Below are 26,070 nucleotides of genomic sequence, written 5' to 3'. Positions count from 1 at the left end.
AAAAGACTTTCCATGCAGGATGGTGTGGGGCTGCTATGCAGAAGTCATAAGGGTATCCTTTTACAGGTCCATTAGTTTCCTCAGAAGTTGTCTTGTTTGGCATAAGATACGCACACACACACAGACACTCGCATGCATACACACACCATGCTAACGCCTGTATCTGTCATAAAGTAATGTAGTGGTAAGGGCAAATCTAGTGCCCACAGTGAATCTAGGTTCCTCCACTGAATTTCATTCCCCTTACTAAAGCACTGATCTTCACAGTTGAGGTGGATTATGCAAGCAGATTGCACATAGAGGGGGGTTTTGTTACCACCATGGGAGGAGTAGCCAAGGGATCTGCAATTATGTGGATCGAGAATATAAACCTCTTACACAGGAATGCACAGGAGATCAGCTGCATTCCTGCAGTCCAGAGCCTGTGGTAACAGCAGAGAAATGCTCTAAAGCTCTTGAATTAGAGAAGTCTTTTTTGCCCTCCCAGTTTGTGTTTTGCTTAGCCTGTTTACTGGGACAGTGTAAAGGTACAACACAGATGGAAACCAGCTCTATTTACCTTAACTGGGGTATTCATGCTGAAGTCTGATTTTTATGTCAATATTTTGATGTTTTCACTGTTGAATGTTTTAGCAGGCACAGCCAAATACTCCTGGATTATAGACTGAGTTTGGAGAGGGAAAAAAATCAAGAGAGGGAACAGCTTTCCTTTTCTTTCTTTTAAAAGATAATAGAACGAATTACAGGTGAGAAACCCTTTAAATACAGTCTTTATTAAACTATAGATTTTCCCATCTAGAAGATTTTCTGCTTACATCTCACTCTCTGGATAGTAATTACTGACAAACAAATGCCACATTGTAGCTGTGCTGCCTTTGCAGCAATAATAAAGTTGGTTTTCACTCTGTCAGCTGCTCAGTGATAATTTTCAGAAGTTATTTTTCAGCTACTGTTGTTCTAGTTTGGCAGAAGATGGTGTACCCACATTTCTTGTCAGGAAGCATGCTTTTATTCAGAAGAAAGAAAAAATGCATCCAGTGAATGACATTGGTAAAATAATTAAAAGATACACAATACCAGCAATTTTTCAGAGTAGTACCTTATAAATACATTTCAACACCCTGTAACAATCACATTATATTTGACCTATGCAAACAATGCACAGAGTTTTAGCTTAAAGTATCTTATGATTATTTCTTTTGATGATTTAATGTATCATAAGACCAATTCAGTCAGTATAATCAGTAAGGAAACACAGTACCTACAACACATCAAGGCTAAGAACATGGAAAAGCTATTTTAAATACATGACCAAAAGATCTTACAAATAGTAAAATTCACTTCTTTTTCAGGGGTTCAAAAGAGGTTTGTGTTCTACTGAAATCCTTTAACACAAGATAAACTATATTCAAAAGGAAAGTTCCTTTGTCGGTCTTACTGCAACACGTGAGGTTCTACTATCAGTCAAAACTAAGACAAGATTGGACATATATGTTAGAATTCAGCACAAACTCTTTCTGAGATAATTAACTGTAAAGTATAAAACTATCATATTGTTAACTGACAAGTGGTTGTGTATTTCTAAATGTCTGTATCCCCTCTCAGTTCTTTGGCATATCATTAATTTGATGCAAATTAGGCTAATTTGAATGCCCCTGAAAAATAAGTAAACCACCAGCAGCTATAGCCAAATGGCCAGGCACATTGATTGTACTTAATATACATGGCCATGTTTTAAGTTTGGGTGCTGGTGCTGACATTTACACATAAAATTGGTATTTGTATGCCTGGATGCTGGTTGAATAGAAAATACAGAACAGGAAAATCAAGTTTGCATATAGCTTTTCAGTGTATTATCAGTGATTTTAAATACAGTATAAAATAGCTTATAGGCTATTGTCTCTACAGTAAATTTTATGTTTGATATCCCCATAGCATTATACCTCCTCAGAGACTTACTGTGTTTTGAACTACCAGTAAAAGCCACTTGTGTAAGATCAAATCTCAGCTCCATTGAAGGTAAGACCAAAACTTACTGACTTCAACAGAGCCAAATTTTTTATGTTTATAAGCTAAACCGGCTAGCTTGCTACATTGCACTGGTTTGTACAGTGTACCTTACTTCCCTTGAGGATTACAGAAGACTTGATGATCAAGGGGAGTTGCTTGCACTGATCCAGCCACATTGGTTGTTACAGGTTTTTGATTATCTTGCACTATAGCAAAAGCATCACACATTACAAATACATGTTCTATTTTCTGCACATGCTTACCCGCTTTATTGGGAGTTCAATGTGAACACCTTTTGATTTCCAGTGAATTCTGATATATAAGTGCAAAGTGATATTTATTATTATGACTAATCCGTTCATTTTACTTTCATTTGCTACTTGCTCATTCAGATGACAGCATCACCAATGATCTTTAGGAATAAATGTTTCTACAATGGATAAGCATGGAAATGTTTAATTTCTATACTGTCATTTAGCCAAGACTAGTGCATAATATAGTACTTAGAAGAAAAAGATTTTATCAAAATAGTGTGATGAGTACAAATATGTATTTAATCTAGAAGTTATTTCCAACCAGTTTATTGTAAGTTTATAGGTGCATTTTAATGCCTAAATTACTATAGTGACAATAACAACATACTTTCAAACTGAACAGAAATTAAATCTTAACCTAAATGTTCTGAATATATTTTGAGCAACACTATACTATGAAGTAGACTCTTCTATGGTTTATATCTCAGAGTGCTTTGTGTAATATAACATCCTTACTATTTTACTATTACTATTAGTCTAAAGTACTTAGAAAATGGTCAAATAAATTTTAGAAAATGGGATTCTATAATTAGTACAATGTAGAAGAAACTTCAGCAATAATGGTATGTGGCTGTACATGTCAGTGTAGCTAGCGCTATTGCAGGTAGAATGGCAGGTCAGCAACATGTTGTCTTCTCTGATGCCCACTTTTGATTTCCTGTTTTCACAACAGGATGTTATCACCAAAGGAAGCCTTTCTTTTCAGGATGCTGCCCTCCCTGGAGTGGCAGCCTCTGCTGTTTCATAGACCAGAGCCAGAGCAAAACCTGTTGCCAGGGTTTGTTTTCCTCTGTATCCTTCATAAACCTGAGCTGGCCTCTTTGGGTATAGCTAATTGAAAAACTTTTTACATGGACTGTCACTGTGGAAAATTGTAACCTTAACCTCAGTTCATATTCCCTGAATTTTAGTTGCTCAGATAAATGACAATATGAAAGTTGTACAAATCAATGGATGACAAAACCCTGAAATCCTAAAAAAGGTTAATTATACATTTAGAAGAGTGTAACTGATTAACTTGTAATCAGCTTTAGTGACTTCTCTTGCTTTCACGATTAATTAGGAAGTCTGAAATAGATTTTGATCTTCCATGAAGCTCTTATTTGCATAGAATTCTACATCAGTCATTATCATAGATGCAATCTGAAATGGAAATAAAATGCAAAAATATTAGTATTGTGTGGTACTTCGACTCAAGGATAAAGTTATTTGGTGTAATTGAATATAGTTATTGTATTGTTTGAAATGTTCAACATACCATCACCAATATCATCATAAATCTCTCCATCACTGTAAATTAAAAAAAAATGTATTAAATATTGAGACATCAAATATATATTAGTATTTGCATGCAGATACAAAATAGTGTAGCAGTATGGTGCAGAGATGCTATCCAGTAATTTGCTAATTAGAAAAGCACAACCTTTGTGGTAACAAAACAGTGTTGAGCAAGGTGGTCAGGTCAAAGGATTTTCAGTGAAGGGTAGAGCTGGATATATTTCTTTCTAATGTGAAAGGCTTGCTTTATTAAAAGGTTGGTTTTTTTAAACTAATCTTTAAAGTAGCTATTTGAAATAACTTAGAAACATTTCCACAAAATACTTACTGATTTTTTTTAAATGAAAACCAGAAAAGATGAGTAAAAAAAATCAGTATGCCCTTGAAATTCTTATTTGTTTTTGTACTTGGCAATGCCATAATGGCTTTGGAAAAGCAGCTTTTTAGACAACTGCTTGAGCAAGTCCAGTGGGGAGCTACCAAGATGATCAGGGGGCTGGAGCATCTCCCTTATGAGGAAAGGCTGAGAGACCTGGCTTTGTTCAGCCTGGGGAAGAGAAGGCTGAGGGAGGATCTCATAAATACCTATAAATAGCTGAAGGGTGGGTGTCAGGATGATGGGACTGGACTCTTTCCAGTGGTGCCCAACGACAGGACCAGGGGCAATGGGCACCAGTTGGAACACAGGAAGTTCCAGCTAAACATGAGAAAAAACTGCTTCCCTGTGCGAGTGCCAGAGCAGTGGCACAGGCTGCCCAGGGAGGCTGTGGAGTCCCTTCCCTGGAGACATTCAAACCCCGCCTGGATGTGTTCCTGTGCCCCCTGCTGTAGGTGTGCCTGCTCAAGGACGGGGGTTGGACAAGATGATCTCCAGAGGTCCCTTCCAATCCCTGCCATTCTGTGATTCTGTGAATTTAGGTAACGTCTATAAATAATACACCCTCCATGAATAGGAATTTTCAAAATATGTCACTTGGATACATGAACAGGCCCAGGGAAGCCAATAAGGCTATTTATATATGTAACTTAAACATGTGTATAAATGTTTGCAGGCCTCAGTTCTAAAAGTGACATCTGATTTTATAAACATAAAGCCCACTGAAGGAAATGGAAAGGATTTGTCTGACAAGAGTTTTGGATTAGAACCTAAACGCTAAACTCCACGCAATTATACAGGGCAAGGCTGAGCCAAATCTGCTCAATCCCAATAAGACTGAAATAAAAATAAACCTAAAGAAAAATTGGTCTATTTTAGTTAACCATTTGGAAAAGGCATCAATACAGTTAATCACATTAATGTGCAGTTCAGTAATTGTAGTACCAATAATGTGTAATTTATATAATTTTTCATGGTTTCAACCAGAGTTTATGGTTAAGCAATGAGGAAATTTTCAGCATGGATATATGTGACTAATTATTGAGAAATCTAAACTCTATAAAAATCACTCCATTTGCAGGACTAGAATGACATATTAAAATAATTACATTTCACTTCTATTTAGCAAACAATTTAAAGCAAAATTGAGTGTTATAACAAATTTTTCAAAAACATCACTTTGTACTTACTTCTCAACTAAATTGCTTCTCAGAACGTAGCCATCTGTAAAATGAAAATAGAAAAGTATTCAAGTTAAATTTAAATATTCATGTTATTTCTTCTGTTGCTAGCTCTAATGAAATGCAGTTTTTCATTTTCAGATATTTCAGGTGGAAAGACATAATAGATGGATAACAATGTACGATGCCTAGGTACTCAAGGAAAATTTGCTATGTCCAATTTTAGTTTTAGTTATTCTTATCTACTTATTTAGTATAATGTGATGCCTCAGATAGGGAATCAGAATGCTAAAGTAGCTCCAAGAATAGTTAGATGTCTACTGCGCCATGTACTTTATGTATTCATAAAATGAAATTTCTCTTGTTTTGTTGCAAGTTTCCATTGTGTACAAAAACAGTGCTGAAAGGAGAAAATAGTGATACAGGTTATACAAGATTAGGTTTTCATCTTATATTTTAGTTTCCTGGTTGCATGAGAGGGGTGTGAAACAATAGGTATTAACACAAAATATAGTACAGTTCACAAACTATAGCACAAAAATATTGTATAATAATAACCACATAGTAACATTTATAATAATAAATAACAGAAATATGTATAGTTTCCTACAGGGGAAAAAATGTCTTTTGAGATGTATACACCAATTAGTTATCATTAACTGTAGCTGTTTAAAAATTTTTAACTGTATCATATTAATAACAACTCTTTACATAGATAATGGAAGTACCTTAGAAAAGCTACTGACTAATGAATTATTCTATTACTCTGTTGCACTGCTAATAAAATCAGATAAAACTGTACATATTCTTCTTCAACTTACTTAATCTCTGGAAAAAATTACTTGCTGTCTTTGGTAAAAGTAATCTACTGAAATACTTGTCAATCGGTATAACATATGCAAGCAAAGAGAAAACCATAAAAATAATTACATATTTGTAGGTAAAAATTAGTATGTTGGTACAAAATTAGGATGGTTCTGAAGGAGAAACAGGATATTGTGTTATATTTGAAATTACTGTGTGTTTCCTTCTTTTATTCGTTAGGAGGTTTAAATGGTCACACTAAAATGATAGTTCTTTAGTAATTCATTCAAAATTCATAGGTTTTAGAATAAGTTTGTTAGCTTGATTGGTAAAGTTTCTTGAGTTATTGGAGCTGTTACTACTCCATGTACATAGAGGAACCATTATATAGTACAGAAAGTATAAATTTTCTGCTAGTCTTTCTGGTGATGATCCTTCAGGTCAGTCTAGATGAATCCCCAGATCTTACTGTTTTACCTTAAGGAATTATTTCTTCCTTCACATGAATTTTTCTTTTCTGATAAACAAGATGTGAAAGCATCTTCTCTTTTTTTTTTTTTTACCGCACAGTAATGTCCAGCTAAAGAACCTCATATTTTGTGCTAAGCTTTTTTTACATCCAAGCCCTAATTTTATTCTAATTGAAATGGCCCTTTTTAAAATCTGTAACTTTACAGGTAGGGGAAATGTTCCCTTGTAAACTGGCATCAGACAGACACAATGAGCTAGTACTGTTCCCAAAAGCTGCTGAATTATCACAGTCTTCAACTGGCCAATGTTTTGATATATAAAAATGTCCTGTGATGCCTATATGGTATACTGGGAAAGCTATCTGACAAGAATAATATCCCAAATAGGCCTGCAAATAGTAATAAGTAGCTAATTCTTATATACAGCTTTTCTTAATAAAAAAAGTTTGTGTAATTAATTTTAAGATGGCATATTTCCATCTTAAAATAGGTAGCTATCAGATATTGCTATAAATCTCAAATGTAAATAAATTTTTTTTCCAGAATATGCTTTATTAATTGCTATATTAAAAGCAGATTAGTGATTTGCTCTGCGAAGGACATAATACGTTAAAAATGCTGCATTTTTTGAGAAAACTTCTGTCTTGTGCTAGAGCTGAAGGTTGCCTAAGAAGGCATTAATTTCATGTGATAATATTTTATGTGACACTAATCTGCTTTAGCTTATGTTTAAGACTTAACTGTTGCATGAATTAAAAAATTGTTCAACGCATTCAATATTTGATTGCAGCTATGTGAGATGAAATTTGCTTCATTTGCCTGTATTTATATCTTCAGGGTCATGAAGATTTGATAGTTACAAAAATTCTGTTATAACTCTTGCTTACTAAAAATGTTAAACTGCAGGTAATCTTCAATAGTCAAATAACCCAGTGCTACTGAGTTTCAGTCACCTGCTTATTCTCTGAGGCTGATTGCAAGTCAGTACATGTAGGGAAAGCTCTGTTTATTCAGGATATTCTTAGCCAGGTTGTCTTCCCTCAGAATTTATTATCTGGGATAAAGGCATGGAAATAGATTTTTTTCTTTATATTTTTAAAATTCTCTTTAAGCAGAGTCCAATAATTTCCAGGACTCCTTAAGTCTCACTGGGAATCATTTAAAATAATTTGGCTAATCTAATCTTCTCTGTTTATTCTTTTAATTTTCTCACATGAAATACATGGAAGCAAAATTTCTTCGTTTATAGTCATGGTGTACAAACACAGTGTGCTTGCAAGCCAGATGTGCATGTGCCTGTCCTTCTACTGCTGCAAAGCATAATCCAGGTTCTTCTGACAGTCCCTAGCCCCTAAATATGTGGGAGATACAGCCTCTGCTAATCTCACACTTTTTCAAAATTACTTATCCAAAATTACACATCCAAAGTTTCAGTTTCTAAATAATTTATTCATATTTCTGTGGCTTGAGTAATAGGGAACAAGGCAACAGGCCAGCACAATCCGTCTTGATTACTTAGCACCACTGAAAGCTAGGATACATCAGGCCAGCTGCTCTCTGACAGTGTAAAGGAAGCTTGGAGGGGACACAAGTCACATTTTTAGGCACTGAAGTCCGTTTATATCCACATGTTTAAGCAAAATGTATGAACATGAATTGAAGAGTTTTGTGTATTTCAAAAGGTATGTGGGTCACAAGGCAACAGTAAGAAAGAATTTGAGAAGGTAAATGAGAATCTGTTCCTTGTTTCGCTTTTGAAATTTCAAATCATTTCATGACAATTAAAATAAGTGATAGCAGAATACATTCCTAATATCAGCAGCCCTTACTTAAAGGGGTGAGAAGACACTGTAATATTATTTTTTATTTTGTTTAACGGCTGGTAGAGGCATGAAGCTATGGAAGTGCTTCATAAGTTATCAATCAAATAGAAGAATTAATGTGCAAGAAAATAAGAAAAACATCTTTAATGATTCATTTTCAGTCTACCTGGCTTTCAAAAGGTAAAATCATGGATTCAGGTTATGAGGAGCTAGAGCAACTAAAGCAAATAACCAAAACTGTCATGCACTTCACTGAAGTAGGATTCAAACTACACTAATTAATGTGAAAACTGAGAGAGATCTATTCAGATGTTTTCAGGGAGGATATTTTTGTTTTGCTCGTTTATGCATTGCAAAGCAGTTGCTCCTGTCAGTATTTGAAAGGCTTTGAAGACTATGTGAGGAAACCAGCCAACATGAACTACTTTCTACTTTGTTACTAGCTTGATTCAAAGAAATGCAGCATTGAAAGCTGCTCTTTGGAAAGTGGCTACACTAGTGCAATCCATATTTTGAAAAACATATGGGTTGTTATGCAAGAAATTCTTCCTCACCCTGCAGGCCTGCCAGGAAGAAGGCTATACTCCAGACTCTTAACCGTTGAGTACAGAGGGAAAAAAAGAGAAGTGACTGAATCCCCCTAAGAGGTTTATTGTATTGGACTGTCTCTTACATAGGTCAGAGGTAAAAAGTAAAGGTGGGTGGAAGGATGTTGCTACTTTGATTGTAGTCTGTTCCTACACAAAGTGACTTTCCATTAGGAGTTTTGAAAAGTATTGTAACAGAAGCACATTAAGAAATCAAAACCAACAGTAGATGCTCCAGACTTCTTCAAAAACGCAAAATCTTCTGCCAATGCGCATCCTAGCCAAGGGTTTCAAAGAAGCACTGAAAGGCCTTGCACAGTTCCCAAAACAGGCAGGCATGCCAATGAGGACATATGCCTTGGATCAGCTAGGGGCTGGGGGGAAGACTCCTAAGCAGTTTCCTCCCTCCTCCCTGTTGAAAAGATTAGACTCCATCTCTGGCAGTCCAAAGTAAGAATTTGCTATTGATTTTCCCTTGGCTGTGATCAACGGACAAGTGCTTCCCAGAGGTACAGCAAGGATTTTACTTTTACTAGATTCTGTAGGGCATCATAGCTATGCTCTTTTTGGCAAATAGAGGGAGGCAGAAGCAACAAAAACATCTGCTAATCTTAGTTGATGCAAAGCAAGTTTTACATAATTAAGATGTCCTTTTTCTCACATTTGTTATCTCTTGTCTATTGGACTTTTAATTTTTTTAAGGCACTCATAAAACACAATAATAAAATAAAAACAATCTACCTCTTGTCAACCACCAGCCAAGGAAAAAGGCAAGGGTGAGGCTCTGTTTTAATATGACAAGAAAGAGGGTTTTTTACATGTCCTGACTCAATTATTCTCTGACAATTTGATTTGTACTACAGCTTTTTAATAGAACTTACATCTTCCGTCTTCATTCCTGCACAGGACCTTGGTATCATCTGTACTTTCTATAATTTCAAGAGTCTCCCCTGGTTTAACTTGTAAGTCTTTAGGTCCCCATCTTTTCTGGGGCAAATCCTGGACGGTGGTGGTAGAGTAAAGAACTTTAATTTCACCTTCAAACTGCAAAAATAAAATAAAGAGATGCTGGTTAAAAACCATCAACATAAAGCTTATCATCATGCATTTTTTAGACCACTATATTCCCATTTATTACTACATTTTTGAAAATTAGGCAATTAATTTTTAATGCAATGTAGTATGTGCCCATGCTTGCCATTTGGACTTACAAAATGCTCAGACTGCAATTTTTACAAGTAGTAATACTTTACCTTTCAAAGGCAAAATAATGGATTATTTGCAAATTCGGGGATGCAAATTCGGGGTTACAAATTAGAGGACATGATAAAGGTATTATCATCTTTCGATTTTATATGAACAAAACTTACTTTGAACCTTTTCCTGAACTCTTTCTCTTCTTTTTCCCTCTTTTTAAGCTTTTGTACATCTTTTTCATCCGGTTTATGTTTTCCAAGGCTTGCTGATTTTGATGAACTAAACCAAGAGGTTACAGGAAAAAAACATGAAATTAGCAACACGTCTGGGGTGTTGACAATGCTTCTGATAATTTTAGTGAGATTTTAGTGTAAATGCATTTTCTTCATGTGTCTTCAGTATGGTTTTGTTGCTCTACAAAACTAATGTGAATAATAAAATACAGATTTGATTTAAAAAGAAATAAAAATTGGAGTTGTCTTTCCTATTCTCTTTTAATGAGTTCTGATGTTAATATATCTATCATGTAAGTGAATATGGAAAATTAGTTGAAGTGTCTGGCTGCTACAGCAATGAAAACTTTACATCTACTGAAAATAATTTAGGTAAATGATACCCATCACTTTAGAATCTCCATACAAGGAGCAATTTTTGTGAAGTCTATGGATCTTTGGGCGACAGGTTGAATAGCATGTCTCGCTACAGAGGCAGCTGGAACATCTTAGCCTTTTGTACAGCAGTTGTGTTACTCCTATATTGCCATAGAAGACCTTGCTACACCAGGGAATCTGCATTACATGACCCATTTCAAGTTCTGGGTTTTTTTCCCACATCCCTAATATTGTTGACTTGTGCCAATGAGCATGTAAGAGTTTCATGTCCTAACTGCCCTTCCTGATGCTATACCTGGCAATTTAACGCCTGACTCGACTTTTTGATCCTTCCTGATCTCTGCAGGATCTGCGGATGACAGTCTCACTGATGATGAATGTGTGTGTGTGAACTAACCTAGATTTGGTTAGGAGGGCCACGACTTTTCCTTTGGTTATAAAGTTCAAAGATCTCTCCCTGTTTTACTGTCTCCAGACTACTTTATTGTAGTGCACTTTGTAGCTCCGCCTGAGTGGAGTTAGTGACAACAGAATGTGACATATTGCAGTCATCTTCACAGATGCATCTGTGCTCATAACACATCTGTGCTCCAGAGATGGCCATAACTTCCTGGTACAGGGATGAAAGTTTTCCAAGTTGAACTTTACACCTCCAGATGTGTTTTATACTTATAAACACAGGGCACTATCTCCTTTTAAAATACTGCAGCAGCTGGGATCTAGTACTTGTCCTAACAGTCCCCAGATTTTGATAGGAAGCGGACTGCATGCAGAGAATCAATCTACTATGAAGTATGTTTAGGCTGTGCATTTATTTCTACATATTGTCCATCAGGGACTGAATTTGCTGAAATTCAAAGGGTGCTTATTTATTCCATGGTCTAATAATTATTTCAATCTGAAATGGACGCAGGGAGCATTCAACTACCATTGTCAACAGTAGGGTTAGGAGAATTACAAACCCTGACACTAGCAAATAAAGCATGTATTAGTAGCAATATGCCTCTAGTAAATACTTTGAAAATGTTTCACAATGTATTACAGATTTCTAATCAGGGGGGTAATTCCCATTTTCACTTGCTTGAGGTCAGATGGTGGAGGAGGGAAATCTGAAGAATCTACATCATCATAGACATCATTGTCTCCATAATCTGAAACAATAGTGTTTAAAAGGATGGAAAATTATTATGCGATCTTTGAGTAGTGAATACATTGTGTTACAATCTATGGTAGTGTAGCTAAATTGACAAGAAATTGCGGCAAGTACTGTAGCCGTTTATTGTCTATAGTAACTCTGGGTTCTCAGTTTTGCACATTGTACTGTGCAAAACAAACACCAGCCAACCTTTTCAGAATAAGACTCTTTATTAATAAAAACAGGTATTCACTGATATTTTAATCTTCTTAAGCTGAAGCAAGTTTTAGCACATGTTGGCTAATGCAATAGCCTTTAATCTTCATTTTAATTAGTCCATTTCCCACTGTGTTGCATCAAAGTATTTTTTGGGGGTTTGATGTTAAGGTACACTTGGGCAATTCTGTAGCATTCTGGTCAATGCAACATTGCTTAGAAGTGGATATGAATCACACGTATGCAGGTTTTTAGGCCATCTTGCAATGCCAAAGCCGTGAAAAGAATTCTTACCCCAGTAATATACTTTGAATCACATTCAGCATATTTGTAGAGAGGAAGCAATTGCTGAACTCATCAAATCAATGGCTAGAAAAACCACAGTAGGAAATAAAAGGTTTAGAACTCAATTCAGGCAACAGCCTTAAAAATTGCTAGAACTTGCTTTTTATTCAATGGCTGAGCTGATGTTTATGAGCATATGTTATCTTACAAAGACACTGCAAGTGATAAAAATAACAACAAGCATCTCTCTTTATTTTTGAAGTCTTGCATTAAGTGTTTCTTTCCAGGTGTATCCGTTCATACTTAATGTCATATAAAATGAACTAGTGGAAATCTTACACAGAAAAATCGTGACTTCTTAAGAAATACATTAAATTGTTTTCTGGAGAGCTTGTAATGTATTTGTATCTCCTTGTCTGTAGCCAAATCAGTCACAATATTTGAAATTGTTTTGCTGGACCTGGGTAAGAAACATGAAATCCTGTTTCCTTCCTGGGATGTATTTTTGTGCCTAGCATGATGCAGAGTAATACATGATACAGAAAAAAGGATCAGGAATCAATATGGAGATTGAACAATATGCTATTAATTACCTTTTCCAAACTGCTTTGTTGAAGGAGACATGCTGGGGAAAAAAGACGCTCATTAAGTATTTATGTCACATTAATAGGCCTTTGCATCATTTAAATCATGTAAGAAATTTGCAACACAAGGGGTCCAAGTAATCTCCAGACATTTTGAAGCTCCACTGACACCAGCAATACCCATGGACTAAATGTCTTTTTACCACTGAATCAAAGTAAACTGGTTCAGAACTGAATGAGAGAAGATGGTGGTAAAAACACCAGCTGCTGATCTAACCTCTAGGGAGGGTGGGTAGAAGAAAATCTTTGCATTTTTCTGTTTGGTATATTATTCCTAAAATTTGGATTGATGGGGCTAGATTTACCAGTTCATCTCAGCTACAGGTACATGTACATCTCAGCTAGATGTACTGATAAGCAAAGTACATTTTACTGAGGATAGAGCAAACTTACATCACCAGAGTGGCACAAAGATGATGGATTATTTTGATGCTCTTCATAAAAATTTTGTTTGTATATTTTAATTACCAGACTTATGCAACAAATACAGCTTGTTAGGAGAGAAATTATATTTATGCAGGTGAAAGAAAGGAGGTCAGTGTTTTTGCAGAAAAGTATCATCCTGAGCTGCAATTCGATGCATGATTCATTAGGCTGCTGTGAGAAAGTTAGTAGCATGTGATTAATGCTTTATTAGAATTAGTTAATGTGCGCTGTGATTTCCTGGCAGACTCTTACAACAAATCTCCATTATCTTCTGCCCCATTGACTTTGGTTGTTTTTTCTCGTACACTTTTCTTTTTGTCATCTTTGACCTTTAGCCTCTTCAAGATTCCCCAGGACCAGATACCATTCTTATCTTCATCCTGTGATACAGACCTTTGGAGTATGCATGCAATTATCATAATGTAAAATGTAACATTCTTTTTAAAAGCTCCAGCTGAAGTTCTCCATTGATGTACATAACTCTCCTTAATGCCAACAATATATATACCACAAAGTAAGGACACTTACCTAAATGCTAAACACTAAAATGCTAAACTAGAAATATGCATGTTAGGTCATTTGTAGATATTGATATATGTATGTAGGTATAGATATTAATCTAGTAGCTTACTGTTTTCATGTTGTTACTCAGCAAGCTAACATTTTAGTTTGTTATTTTCATTACAGAGCTATTCTGTCTAGTTGGCGATTTGGGGATTTTCATGATTGCAGCTGCTATTGCTGACATACCAGAATTAATCACATAACAAAACTTCTCCAAAAGACCAAAGAACCTTTTTTTTAGCTTCACGAATCCGTCCTGATCCTGATGTATATCCACTTGCTGATCATCCTAATACTTGTTAATCATTATGCCTAATTCGAAAATACAAAAAACGGAAACGAAAACACTGGTAAAGAAGCAAATTTTAAAAATTATATACGTACCTAGTTGCAGCATCTTCATCATCAATCCCATCATAAATTTCTTGATCAGAAGGAGGTGGTGGGAACATCTCTTTAATAGATCAAACAGTGAATTAATTTGTTTATATTTAATGCTGCTGAATAGGGTATTCATTACTGGTCTCTTAAGTATGTAAGGTGTGTGTGCAGGTTTTGCAATATCCTTGCAAATGGAATCTTTCTGTAAACCGGCACAGCCTATTTATTAAAACAGTGATTTAGACTTATCCCAGTTGGGAATGCCATTGACAGCATTTAAATGTGGCACTGCCGACCACAAGAGCATGAATACTGAAAACAAATGTATTTAAACTGTATTTGACAAAATTCTAAATGGCTGATTTTGGCCCAGTCATTATGATGGCTGATGAGTTCTAAGGTTTTGTGTGTGACTTGAGTGATGATTGAAGATGTCAGACAAACACTCTCAGCAAGTGACATCTTGTGTTCATCCGCAGAAGCCAAAGGCAACTGCAATGTAAGCTCCCCATTTTGGTATCAGTTCTGACCTTTGAGCCCCACCTCCACCAGTGCAGAGTTAGCTCAGTTTCCATGTCCAATTCTAGCCACCGGTCATAGTAATCACTGAAATCTGTGCTTAGCTGGCAGCAGCTTCATTCAGCACTGCCAGGGGATGCTTCAGCCATGACTATTATCTAAACTCTAAGCTGAGAAGATGAGCTGTGCTCTTGTGATCAACAGAGAATGCTATGTAAATATATGTGCTACCAAAGGGGAAACTGAGTTTGAATGTGTGTTCTTTACAGTGTGAAACCACTGCAGTCATACTGGCTAGGACTCCAGAGAATCACTGAAACTGAAGTTCCCCTTAACTCTGTCAGCAGAATTCAGCTTTAGCTGGTAGTATTAGTGGCTATTTCAGAACTGGATTTCTCCTGCACAAAACCTCCTGGCCATATTAATATTTTGCCAATTATATTTTGGTTGACAGCTGGCTGAACACAAGCCGACAGTGTGCTCAGGCAGCCAAGAGGCCTATGGCATCCTGGCTTGTATCAGGAATAGTGTGGCCAGCAGGAGCAGGGAGGTGATGGTGCCCCTGTACTCGGCACTGGTGAGGCCGCACCATGAATGCTGTGTGCAGTTTTGGGCCCCTCAGTACAAGAAGGACATTGAGGTGCTGGAGCGTGTCCAGAGAAGGGCAACCAAGGTGGTGAAGGGTCCAGAGAACAAGTCTTATGAGGAGCGGCTGAAGGAGCCGGGGTTGTTTAGCCTGGAGAAGAGGAGGCTGAGGGGAGACCTTGTCGCTCTCTACAACTACCTGAAAGGAGGTTATAGCAAGGTGGGGGTTGGACTCTTCTCCATAGTAACAAACAATAGGACAAGAGGAAATGGCCTCAAGCTGCGCCAGGGGAAGTTTAGGTTGGATATTAGGATCAACTTCTTCACCGAAAGGGTTGTCAGGCGTTGGAACCGGCTGCCCAGGGAGGTGGTGGAGTCTCCATCCCTGGAGGTATTTAAAAGAAGGGTAGATGTGGTGCTTGAGGATATGGTTTAGTGGTGGACTCGGCAGTGATAGGTTAGCGGTTGGACTTGATGATCTTAAGGGTCTTTTCCAACCTTAACGATTCTATGATTCTATGATAGCTGTGCTGTTTTGTGGGGTGATTTACCTTCACACACATACACAAAAAAGTTTTTCATCTTCTGGCATGCTTCTGAATCACAGTATTGAAGACAAAACTTTCTTACCCACCTTCTCATAGGTGGAAAGAAAGTTAATTTGGCCACTATCCCTCCTTGTCTGTTATCTGTTAGCTAACATTTAGCATGCTTATGGATAATTACTGCATTATTTGGAAGCTGCAGAGGTCTGGATTTGAAGGCAAGCAGTACAAAGAAACAACTCTCCCCAGAAAGTAGACGTAAAACTTACTTCCATCTCCACTTTGACCACCACTCTGACTGCAAAAGCAAGTGAGAGACATATTAGAGAAAAACAGTCATTCTTTGGAAAAAGAAAACACCATGATCACCCATCACTTTTGCTGTTGTTAGTTCTAAACTTTTTGGCTTTGGCAGTCATCTACATTGCCAGCTGAGCACTACAAACTCTTCACTGGAAGTTCAGGCACTTGCTTGTGTGTTCTATATGGGCAACAGCTAAATGTGCCAGTTCTTTTTTCCTCTTTCTTTTCACCACACACACACTGATTTCTACAGTCAAATAGTAATTGCATTCTCTAAAGAAAACATGTAACCTAATCCGTAAGTGAACTAACTCTTAGATAAGGAAAGATTAACTTTTAGTAGATTCAGGTAAAGCAGGAAAAAATACTCTTTTTTTTTTTTTTCTTTTGAAATAATTCATTACAAATCAGAAAAGAGTATTTTAAAATATCATTCACAGTAATTCAAAGTGTTATAAGAGAGACAGTTATCAATACTGTCTTTAGTTAATGTAAAAAAAAAAGGGTAGTATTTTATAAGTAAAACTGTGAAGCAAATTCTCTATTTGCATAAATCAATGCAGATATTTCGGGCCAATGAAGGTGCACATTTTCATACAAGCAGAACATTTGGTCCTAATTTCAGTAATTGTTAGCAGCTGTTAACAATTTCCAATAAAGTGTCATTTTCAAGGAAATGCAAACTGATGTCTACAGCTATGACAATTTACTATATTTAGAGTATATTTCATATCCTTAAACTAAAGTAGAAAATATGACTTAGGAACATGGGATAATTCATGTTGGAAGGGATCTGAGGAGGTCATGTAGTCAAACTTGATGAGAATTAAAATATAATCTGACTGAACTCTAGACAGTGCATCCACACCCTTTAGATTCATCTCTTATGAGGGGATTTTCTTGAAATGAAATGGTAAACAAATGAATTTATTGCTGAACTAGCAAAATAAATAATTGTGTGATGCTTTAAACCTCTAAATGCATGTTTCTAACATTTCAAGGATTCCATATTATCGCAGTGTTCTAACAGTAATTGAAAAAAACCTGATAGGTTCACAGTAGCTGAGATTATTTCCAGGTCAGGGCCTTACTTAAACTTATACATCAAAACAAGATACTTGTTAAAGTCTTGTGCCAAGAAATCCTGAAACACAACAGCCCAAGTCAATTATTAATTTTGGAATATTAACAATAGTACCGATAATGAGATAATACTATGTGGTCAAGAGGTTTTTTTTAGTATGACATTCTTACAGTGGTTTCAAAACATGTTGATGTATGTCAGACCTTCCAGCAATTCATGCTCATGAACTGAAGTGAATGCTATTAATCACCGGAGAAGATCAAAATGTCAAAATACAGCTTAAAGGATTTAACAAATCGGAGCCATTCATTCATCCTTCCTAGTTCCTTACACTGTTGTTTTAATATGCAACAGTTTAAGTATTCTTGTTTGCTTCTGAATGCAATAAATTTTCTAAATTCTTTGCATTGAGGTGGTTAATGGTAATGCTTGCCATAGCAAAGAGGGTTGCCCAAAGATTCTTCTGCAATGAAGTACCTAATGCTCAGATAACCTGAAACCTAGAACAAATAAAGCGACTCTTCTGGCTAGGTTACGATGTTGAGACAAATGTGCATGGAGGAAAAATGGTATGAGCAATCTGGGAAAATATCAGATGCAAAACTATATTGGTTGCTTAAAGAATGCCAGCCTGAAGGCAGATCTTTCCAAGTGATGTTTCTGGAGCTTATCTGGATGTTCTAGCAGCTGAGGATCAACTGCATGCAGTGGCCAGCCAGCTGTGTTCCCTTTATTCCAGCCTCTAAGTTAAGGTACTGGGAAGCAGTAAAATAAGGTGTAATGGCTAAGTGTTTCGAGATGATTGTCCTTCACATTAAAATTCACTACACCCATATGCCAATCTCTTATCTGAATGCTGGGATATGTGTTTCTCACATCAGGACGTGTAATGGGGAGTGAACACTGGTTTGTTTTATCACATGACAGAAGCAGACTTTTATGTGAGGTCAGGTAACAGGGGTACCACCGTCATGTTGGGCCATGTGATAGCCTTGACTTTTGTCACAAGATCACGAGGATGCTTTCTTGCCAGCAAGTCTGATATGCTGCTGGAGATGGCACTTCCTCAGCTGCAGATCTATTTGACATGAAAAATATGGCATATTGAAGTAGAGAGTCAGCAATGTAGCACTGCATTGCAAATACATGTGATACTGTGACATCGAGGAGAAGCTTCTGATAAAGTGAAAAAAGTATAGCTCATATACTTCTCATGGGATTTTATAGGCCTGATTTTCAGGACTAAACACATTAGCCACACTGTCTTCTGAAGGACCATCCTAGCCATGCTTCCAGAATTCCCTTCTTTTCAAAAGGAAAGAGGTAGTAAGACTCATAGTTTAAGAGCAATGAGTGTGATCAGGAGTTCCCCAGTGCAGTGAGTGTTTACATTGCTTTTAGAGTCTTTTATTCTTGCACGTTAGAAAAGGCAATATGTGACTTCAAAAGGCAGAAGAAGAAAAGAGAGGGAGGGAAGAGAATTGCACTTCCTGCAGGTGATGTTTTGCGTTTTGTTCTCTTTTGGACTGCAGTGCTGTAGTTCCTCTTCCCATAGTATGGATTCCTCCTGAGTATGAATGCCTATAGATGCTGGATTCCAGAATCCATTCTTGTTTTCTGACTACTTTAGTTTGAATAGCTTAGTTACATGTTTCTGGCATAAATGGCTGTTCTTCTGTGACAAGAGTCTGCTTTGTTGTTGTAAAACTTCCCCTAACTAAGCTGACTGGGGTGAATCATCCGTTGCTTTTCATGTATTCTTTATACATACCTGCTAATGCTGTCCTGCTCTCCAACATCATCATACACTTCTTGGTCACTCTCTAGATTTTTCACAGTAGGTCTGGTAGATGGTTGTTGTTTTCTTCTTAAAGAATCATAATCAATCTCCACAATAGTTGTTTTAATGTATCCATCTAAATGAACGAAACCATGTGATTAGGCAGAGATAGTTTTAAAGCTTATGGTAAAGGCATGAGTTTAACAGAAGTTTCAGAATCAGTGATTGAATTGTTTTGTTTGATCTTTGAAAACTTTCAGAGAAATGTCTCATTCCAAGCAGCCTCAGCCTGAGTCTACACAAATCTCAGATCTGTCTCAGATCTCCCCCCCAAACCCTCCTCAGCTGGTGGCAAGTTAACTTCACCTTTACTTGCTTCTCAGCTACGGCAGAAGAATTTGCTGTGCAGACTCCATGAATCATGGGGCAAGCTCCCTTTCTCAGCTAACCTTGGGATCACTACAGTCTCATGGCATATTTTAGGGCAGTCCATTGCATGAAGATTCTGACACGTCATTAGGAGGGAGAAACATTTTGTTTGCATTGATTTTGCTTCAGATGGTAGACATGCTGCAGCTGCATTGCTATCCTCTTGTCTGTGGATCTTCGCTAAAAAGATCCGGTTATACCCCTGGGTGCAATGGCTCAGGAGAAACCTGCAGCAGAGCAGTTGGCCTGAGATCGGGAACTCTGTCTCTGCTGAGGGGAATTTTAGACAGGCATACTGCCTATACAGAAGAAAACAAGAAAGGATTTTCTCAACGGTGAAAAATGCACATGGATTTCTTGAAAATGGAAAATCTCTGACTCTGCTACTTCTGAGTTAATCCAGGTTTTAGTGTGCTTCACCTCAAATCTCTAATACACTGATTTATTTCTTTTATTGAAATAATCAGAACTGATTTTCTTCTGTTGTTTGGTCTTCTTCACAGACTGTTACTCGCCTGTGAACATGTGAACACTGAGGGCTGAAGCACTGGTGAAACAAATTAGGCTGAACTGTTGACGCTTGTCAGTGAGAAGCCTTGTACAGCTTGCAGTTTTGCTGAGGCAAGAATCAGTTTATGAAAAGTAAATTAATTAAATGTAAATTAATTAATTGACTGCACATGCTCAAGAAAATTTTTCTTTTCTCAGTCCTCACTAAGATTTGTTTTCCTATGTACAAAATGATCCATGCAAAAGGTTTATTTAGAAACTTCAAAGTATCACAGAAAATTTGATATTGGAACCTACCTCTTGAGATCATCTTGGCCAGTCCCCCTGCCCAAGCAGGATCTAATAGACCAGGTTGCGCAGGACCATGTCCTGTCAGGTTTTGAAGATCTCCATGGAAGGAGACTCCACCATCTCTTTTGGCAACCTGTTCCCTTGCCCAGTCATCCTCACAGTAAAAAAATGTTTCCTGATGCTCAGACAGAATTTCGTGTGTTTCAGTCTGTGCCCGTTGCCTCTCACACTGTCACTGGGCAGCACTGGAAAGAGCCTGGCTCCATATTCTTTACACCCTTCCATCATATATTTATGAACAATTATAAGATCCCCCCGAGCCCTCCTTTCACCAGGCTGAAGAGATCCAGCTCTTTAAGCGTCTCTTTGTATGGGACATGTTCCGGTTCCTTAATGTCTTTTTACATCCAGTGCTGCAAAGTGCTCAGCTGGTATTGCCCAGTTCTACATGTGTGAACTGTCTTACTGAACTTACTGTTGTTTTAGTCTCCTTAAAAATCAAGTAAGTACTTTTAGTAATTTTCATTGATTTTATTGATCCGTCTTTTCATGCCTTTGCTATAACCCAGGAGCCAGATCATCAACCACTTATTGTGCTCGTAGATCCACTGATGATATTTATGCAGTTAGAGAAACATCTTGGATTTCAGACAAAATAAAATCTAGAAATCAGTTAGAAACTTTCCATAGGAATAGGAACAAGACAAACACTTAAAACAGGACCTTATATTCTCTGTTTCTATTTTAGGAACACCCATGTTATTTTTACTACAAAGATGTGAAAAAATGCAATCCTTGTTACTTGCATGTAGCCAAGTTCTGATGCCATTTGAAGGCTGACATGGAATTATGTTTCAACAGGACCATGAAGATCCCAACATATTGTTCTTAACTTATTCTGGTGCCTGTAGATATTACATTAGGTTGTACAATAACTTCCTACTGTGAGCTAAGCTTCACATGCCAGCTAAGGACAGAAGGCTGAGTTGTGATAATTATTTACTTTGGTGGCCAGTGACTCAACCTTGGTAAAGCTACTCCTTGGTGTAATGCTCACATGTTTGCTGTCATACAGTGAAAACATTCAGGAACACAGTGAAGAAACAGAACTCACAACATCCTTTTATCCTGCCCAGCCACTTTCCTTCTGGATTGTCTGTGAGGCGTATGATTTCAATCTCATCCCCCTGTTTGACAGTAAGCTCATTCTTCCCTCCCTTGTGGTCAACACAAGCTCGTGCTTGATGAAGGACTTGGATGGGTCCCATTAACTGCAGAGAAGAAGCAACAAAAGAAATCACAGCTGTGGAAAATGGAGTTCTTTCCCAAACATTCAGACAAAAAAGAAAATAACTGTAATGATGATTATTCATTTCATTGACATTTAGAATACTTTAGGCAAATAAACAGAAAAGCATCACTCCTGTCCCCAACTACCCGATTTAAATTAACAATCAGGAATGAAAATAGAGAGCAACAGCATAATAGTAGAGCAGCTGAAGAAGTGACTGGCAAAATGACAGAAATGCAAAGACTAAAAGCAACAGGTTAACCTATGGATCCTTTCACAGGTTCACAAAACAGGCACGTATTTAATTCCGGTGGGCAGCTCCATGTTCCAGCAGAACTACTCATATGAGTATGTTAATTAATGTAAATAAGTCCACCACATAATGTTCTGTGTTTACAATTCTAATCTATAAATGGTCCTACAAGTAATCACAAAAGATGATCACACTGTTTATTGAAATTCAGGATTTTCTTTGTGAGATCTTTAGTATATATTTTGGAGAAACCACTTTGGATTTTAGTATCTGTGGCTTTAAAGATATCTGTGATCTTGCAGAGGCATGTGGCTGTTGACAATTATAGACTAGCTCAGGAATATTTGTCCTGTATAGGTGGTAAAGAAATGGGGGAAAAAATGCAGTAAAATATGTTTGTTTGCATGTAAGAATAATAACATACTTTAATGGCTGTGAGACAGCAGTCTGCAGTCTGAAAGCGTTCAGTGCACTAATGCCTACACTTCACAGGAGTGGTCTGAAAAATAGACCTGGAGCCTGACAAGGGTCAGCTAACCCACTACTATTAGCTATTAGTATTTTCCTTTAATATTTGTTCCTCAACTCATGTCAGTCTCTCCACAGCAGACCAAGGCCATGGTGTGAGAGAATCACTGCGGCTTTACTGCGTACAGAGCATAAGAGGAAGGAGAACAAAGCTGCCCACTATGTACAATGACACTGAAAGAAGCACAGTGGAGCATTGTGAACAGGCATTAGTTAACAGAAAATGGCAGGTTTGTAAACTGGGGGAGCATGCTGACCACCAGCTATATAAAAATTACATAAACCAGAAAGAACTGTCTCATCATTTAGCCCCTAGGCTTTGACAGTGGCTGTAGCTCCCCTACACATGCCCTATTCCCTTCCTCCCTGTTTAGGCTAGAATTCCCTTTAGGTCTCTTCAGACCAAAACAAGGGCAATGTGTTGCAATATAATGTTGAAAACTCTTAAGGGCTGGGTACTGTTTTTTCTGACTCCAGTGAAGCAAAACCACTAAGCATATGGGATCCAATTCCCAGTTTTATTAAGGTCTTTTGATGCTCTTCTAGTGAAATAAATGCTTTTTAAACAGAAAAGTGAAAGGAAATGTTTGTAAGGCTTTTTTTAATAGAAAAAACATGAAGGGAATTTAACAAAAATTATATAAACACTGAAAAAATGTTTTTGCCCTCAGTACAGAGCCTGAAGTCAAGCATATGCCAAAATATAAAGGGGTAGCTTAAACCTTTATTCAGAATTTATCCAGGTGCTTGAACTACATACCATAACAAATAGTTTTGTAGCTAGCTGAAAAGTGTATTTTGAACTCAACAACGCTAAATAATGCTTCTAACATGTCTTTGGCCAGATTACAAAGCAAAAAGCTTACCTTGAACTTCTTCCTTATTTCCTGCTCTTTCTTTTCTTTTTCCTTTTGTTCTTTCTTCTCTTGGTCCATTCTTCTCTTTTCTTCCTTGTCCCGCTTCTTCTCTTTTCCCCTTGATGATCTGAAAGTGCATTGCCAAGACTGAATGTAGCAGTGAAGCAAATCTCACTAGAGCTTTCTTATCCAAGGTTAACAAAGAACTGCGTGTGGTGGAAGAAGACTTCTCCCAGCGAAATCAAAGCTACAGATTCTAAACCTATGTGTGGCTGCAACAGAGAGAGTAAACAGCCCTTTCCCTTATATTACATATATAATTTAAAGTGTCCTGAAGAAGACAGTACACCAGAAAAGGTTATTTGGAGGTAAGAGGCTGGCTCAGCATGTGCATATCCAAACATCTCTGAGCTTATTTTGTCAAGCAAGCTTAGAAACTGGTTGCAGTCTAGGTGTTGTGGCACTGGCTGCAGCTGTTAAATATTTACCCAGGCCATCAGTGGTTGATGCAGCCTAAACTGAAGCCTGAGCTACCACTGGACTGTGGTTTTAAACTTAATTACAACCTATTCCAGCAGTCTACACAAATGACAGTCCATTTTCTGCACTGCGTCATAAATGTGACTATCATGCCAGGGTACACTTCCTGCTGTGCTCATACACTAGATGGTACTGGGTTCTGGGCCCTGGGATGTAATAAGGACTGTAGCTACAATTCTGCTGTTAGCTGCCAACTGTTTGGCTGGAAGAGCTATGCTTTACAAACCCTATAGGATTGATTGAGTGAAGCTCTCTCCTCTTCATTTTCTTATACTTGTGCTAAACTGATATGCTCAAATTATGTTAAAAAAAAAGACCGAGGATCACTTGTTTTGGTTATATAGTTTTAAAATTATCTATTTGCAAAGGGAATTAAAAAATAATATTTTGCTGAAAGTCATTACATCTGGAATAAGGTATTTTTGTGTAGCAACTTTACATTGTTACTTATTCCAAGGGAGTTAGAGCTTTTCTTTGGCTATTGTCATACAGTGCATCCCATATATTTAGACATTAGCAGGGCAAGAGACTCCTCAAAATAAAGGGCTAAATGGCAGAAGAATGACCAGACCTCGTATTCTGGCTCTGTAGCTCTGCTGGAGGACTCAGGCCATGAGAACTGTAAATCCAGCCTCTTGTAGGAGTTCTAAATACATCTATCTAGAAAGCAAGAACAACAAAAGGTCTATCTGGGTCCCTAGTACCTAGGGACTGAGCTTAGTTTTCCTCCTGGGCTGTAGTTCCAAACAATGATTCAGACAAGTTCCTTGGATCAGAAATCAGACTTCTGTTACCTAGATCACAATATCCACATGGTTTTATTAAGGAGTTTTCCTAGCCCAGGGCATAGCAGATCTAAGTAGGAAAGAACCTGTGAACAACCTGATGTTCTCTAGGTGAAGTGAATGAACACAGTAATGCCTGGCAGGGACTGCAGCGGAATCACACTTTTGTGCCACGTGCAGTATCTTTGTTAGCAAGCTTTTAGTAGTACAGATGCAATAGGTTATAGAGTTTAAAATTACTACCTGATATCATTTATATCTTCATACATTTCTCCATCACTTTCTTGGCCCTATAAGAAAAATTCGGTTTTCAATGTCCTACGTACATTTGGAAAAACACGAAGAAACCGGGCCTGCTATGTAAGCTTCATACAAACTATATAAAAACATTTACAACTAAATGAAAATACCAAATTAATTTAATCATCCCAAACCAAGTTATTACATTATTCAAACCCACTATTATTTTTTTTTCTGACTTTGATTTTACAATACCACAATTATTAAGTCTTGGATTGTTACAATCACACTAGCACATTGCTTAGTCCCAAGTGGATTTTTTAACTGCAGTGTTAGTCCTGGAAAGCCTTTATCTGTGTTGATGATTGCACTGCCATGATGAAGGTGCCAGGGTTAGCAGTAGTTAAACTGGAATGCTGGGGATCTAAATGGGACTCACATTAGGGTCCCAGAGACTGTTTTAGTCCTAATAAGCCAGGTACTTAAAGACATGATATAAAACTGTACTTAACTAAAACAAGTAGTTTATTACTAGAATAGAACAAGGCCCTTTCTTCTGGAAAATTTCAGTGAAATGAAACGTCAGTGGAAATAGAAGGTGGTTTTGCGCTTTTTAAAATCAATTTTTGGTGTCTAGCCAGCTTTGATAATTAGTTCCAGTTTGCTCTGCTTACCCAGTTTTATTTCTGTCCTTCATAACAAGTAAGTGCTTCTACAATTTACTGTCAATATACTGGATTCATTCTGCAATTAATTTTCTAATGTGTTGAAGGGATTTTAATGATTTGTAAATTTGTGCTAGAAGGATAGGCTTATAATGGAGGATAACACTTACCCCCTCTGTATTTCCATGACCTATATGACAAAAAATAAAAACAGGGTATTTATTTTTTGCTGTACAGAAAACTATTAATTAAATATTTAGTACGTATGTTCACTTAATAGTGTAACTATTTACAAACTGCTAATAATACTAGTGATATTAACTAGAAATATGTGCAGGCTCCTGGCTTTTAATTAGGGTATGAATTAAAAAATCAGAGTTTTTTCAGGCTGCTTTTGTAGTATGCTGTAAACTAGAAATATCTACAAAATAGCATATTTCACTACATATTTTTAAAAGTGGAAAATTTCTTTTAAAGATTCTTTTGTGACATTGATGAACTTACCTATGGTATTTGTTTACAAAAATGCCTACTTATACAGGAAAGTAATTGTTAAAAACCTA

General features: G+C 37.1%; 1 protein-coding gene across 6 annotated transcripts in view; it reads right to left on the bottom strand.

The window, feature by feature from the left end:
- Positions 1-753: 753 nt before the first annotated feature.
- The window catches only part of FYB1 (FYN binding protein 1), a 68,145-nt gene continuing 42,828 nt past the window's right edge, over positions 754-26,070 (bottom strand). For 3 of the 6 annotated variants that reach the window (XM_075078523.1, XM_075078525.1, XM_075078524.1), the window contains 15 exons: positions 25,678-25,697; positions 24,846-24,892; positions 23,287-23,404; positions 21,463-21,619; positions 19,110-19,254; positions 16,221-16,249; positions 14,306-14,375; positions 13,610-13,750; positions 12,881-12,912; positions 11,694-11,802; positions 10,214-10,319; positions 9,725-9,887; positions 5,169-5,202; positions 3,583-3,614; positions 754-3,467 (listed from right to left, as the gene is read on the bottom strand). In XM_075078523.1, the coding sequence (XP_074934624.1) occupies positions 3,445-3,467; positions 3,583-3,614; positions 5,169-5,202; positions 9,725-9,887; positions 10,214-10,319; positions 11,694-11,802; positions 12,881-12,912; positions 13,610-13,750; positions 14,306-14,375; positions 16,221-16,249; positions 19,110-19,254; positions 21,463-21,619; positions 23,287-23,404; positions 24,846-24,892; positions 25,678-25,697 (1,226 nt within the window). In that variant the 3' untranslated portion in view covers positions 754-3,444. The remainder of the gene's footprint in view (positions 3,468-3,582; positions 3,615-5,168; positions 5,203-9,724; positions 9,888-10,213; positions 10,320-11,693; positions 11,803-12,880; positions 12,913-13,609; positions 13,751-14,305; positions 14,376-16,220; positions 16,250-19,109; positions 19,255-21,462; positions 21,620-23,286; positions 23,405-24,845; positions 24,893-25,677; positions 25,698-26,070) is intronic. The other 3 variants (XM_075078526.1, XM_075078527.1, XM_075078529.1) reach the window with 3 other exon arrangements.

The sequence above is a fragment of the Phalacrocorax aristotelis genome, chromosome Z, assembly GCF_949628215.1.
Source record: "Phalacrocorax aristotelis chromosome Z, bGulAri2.1, whole genome shotgun sequence".
NCBI classification, from domain to species: Eukaryota; Metazoa; Chordata; class Aves; order Suliformes; family Phalacrocoracidae; genus Phalacrocorax; species Phalacrocorax aristotelis.
The sequence above is the reverse complement of the archived record's forward strand: the minus strand, read 5'-3'. Positions and strand labels throughout refer to the sequence as shown.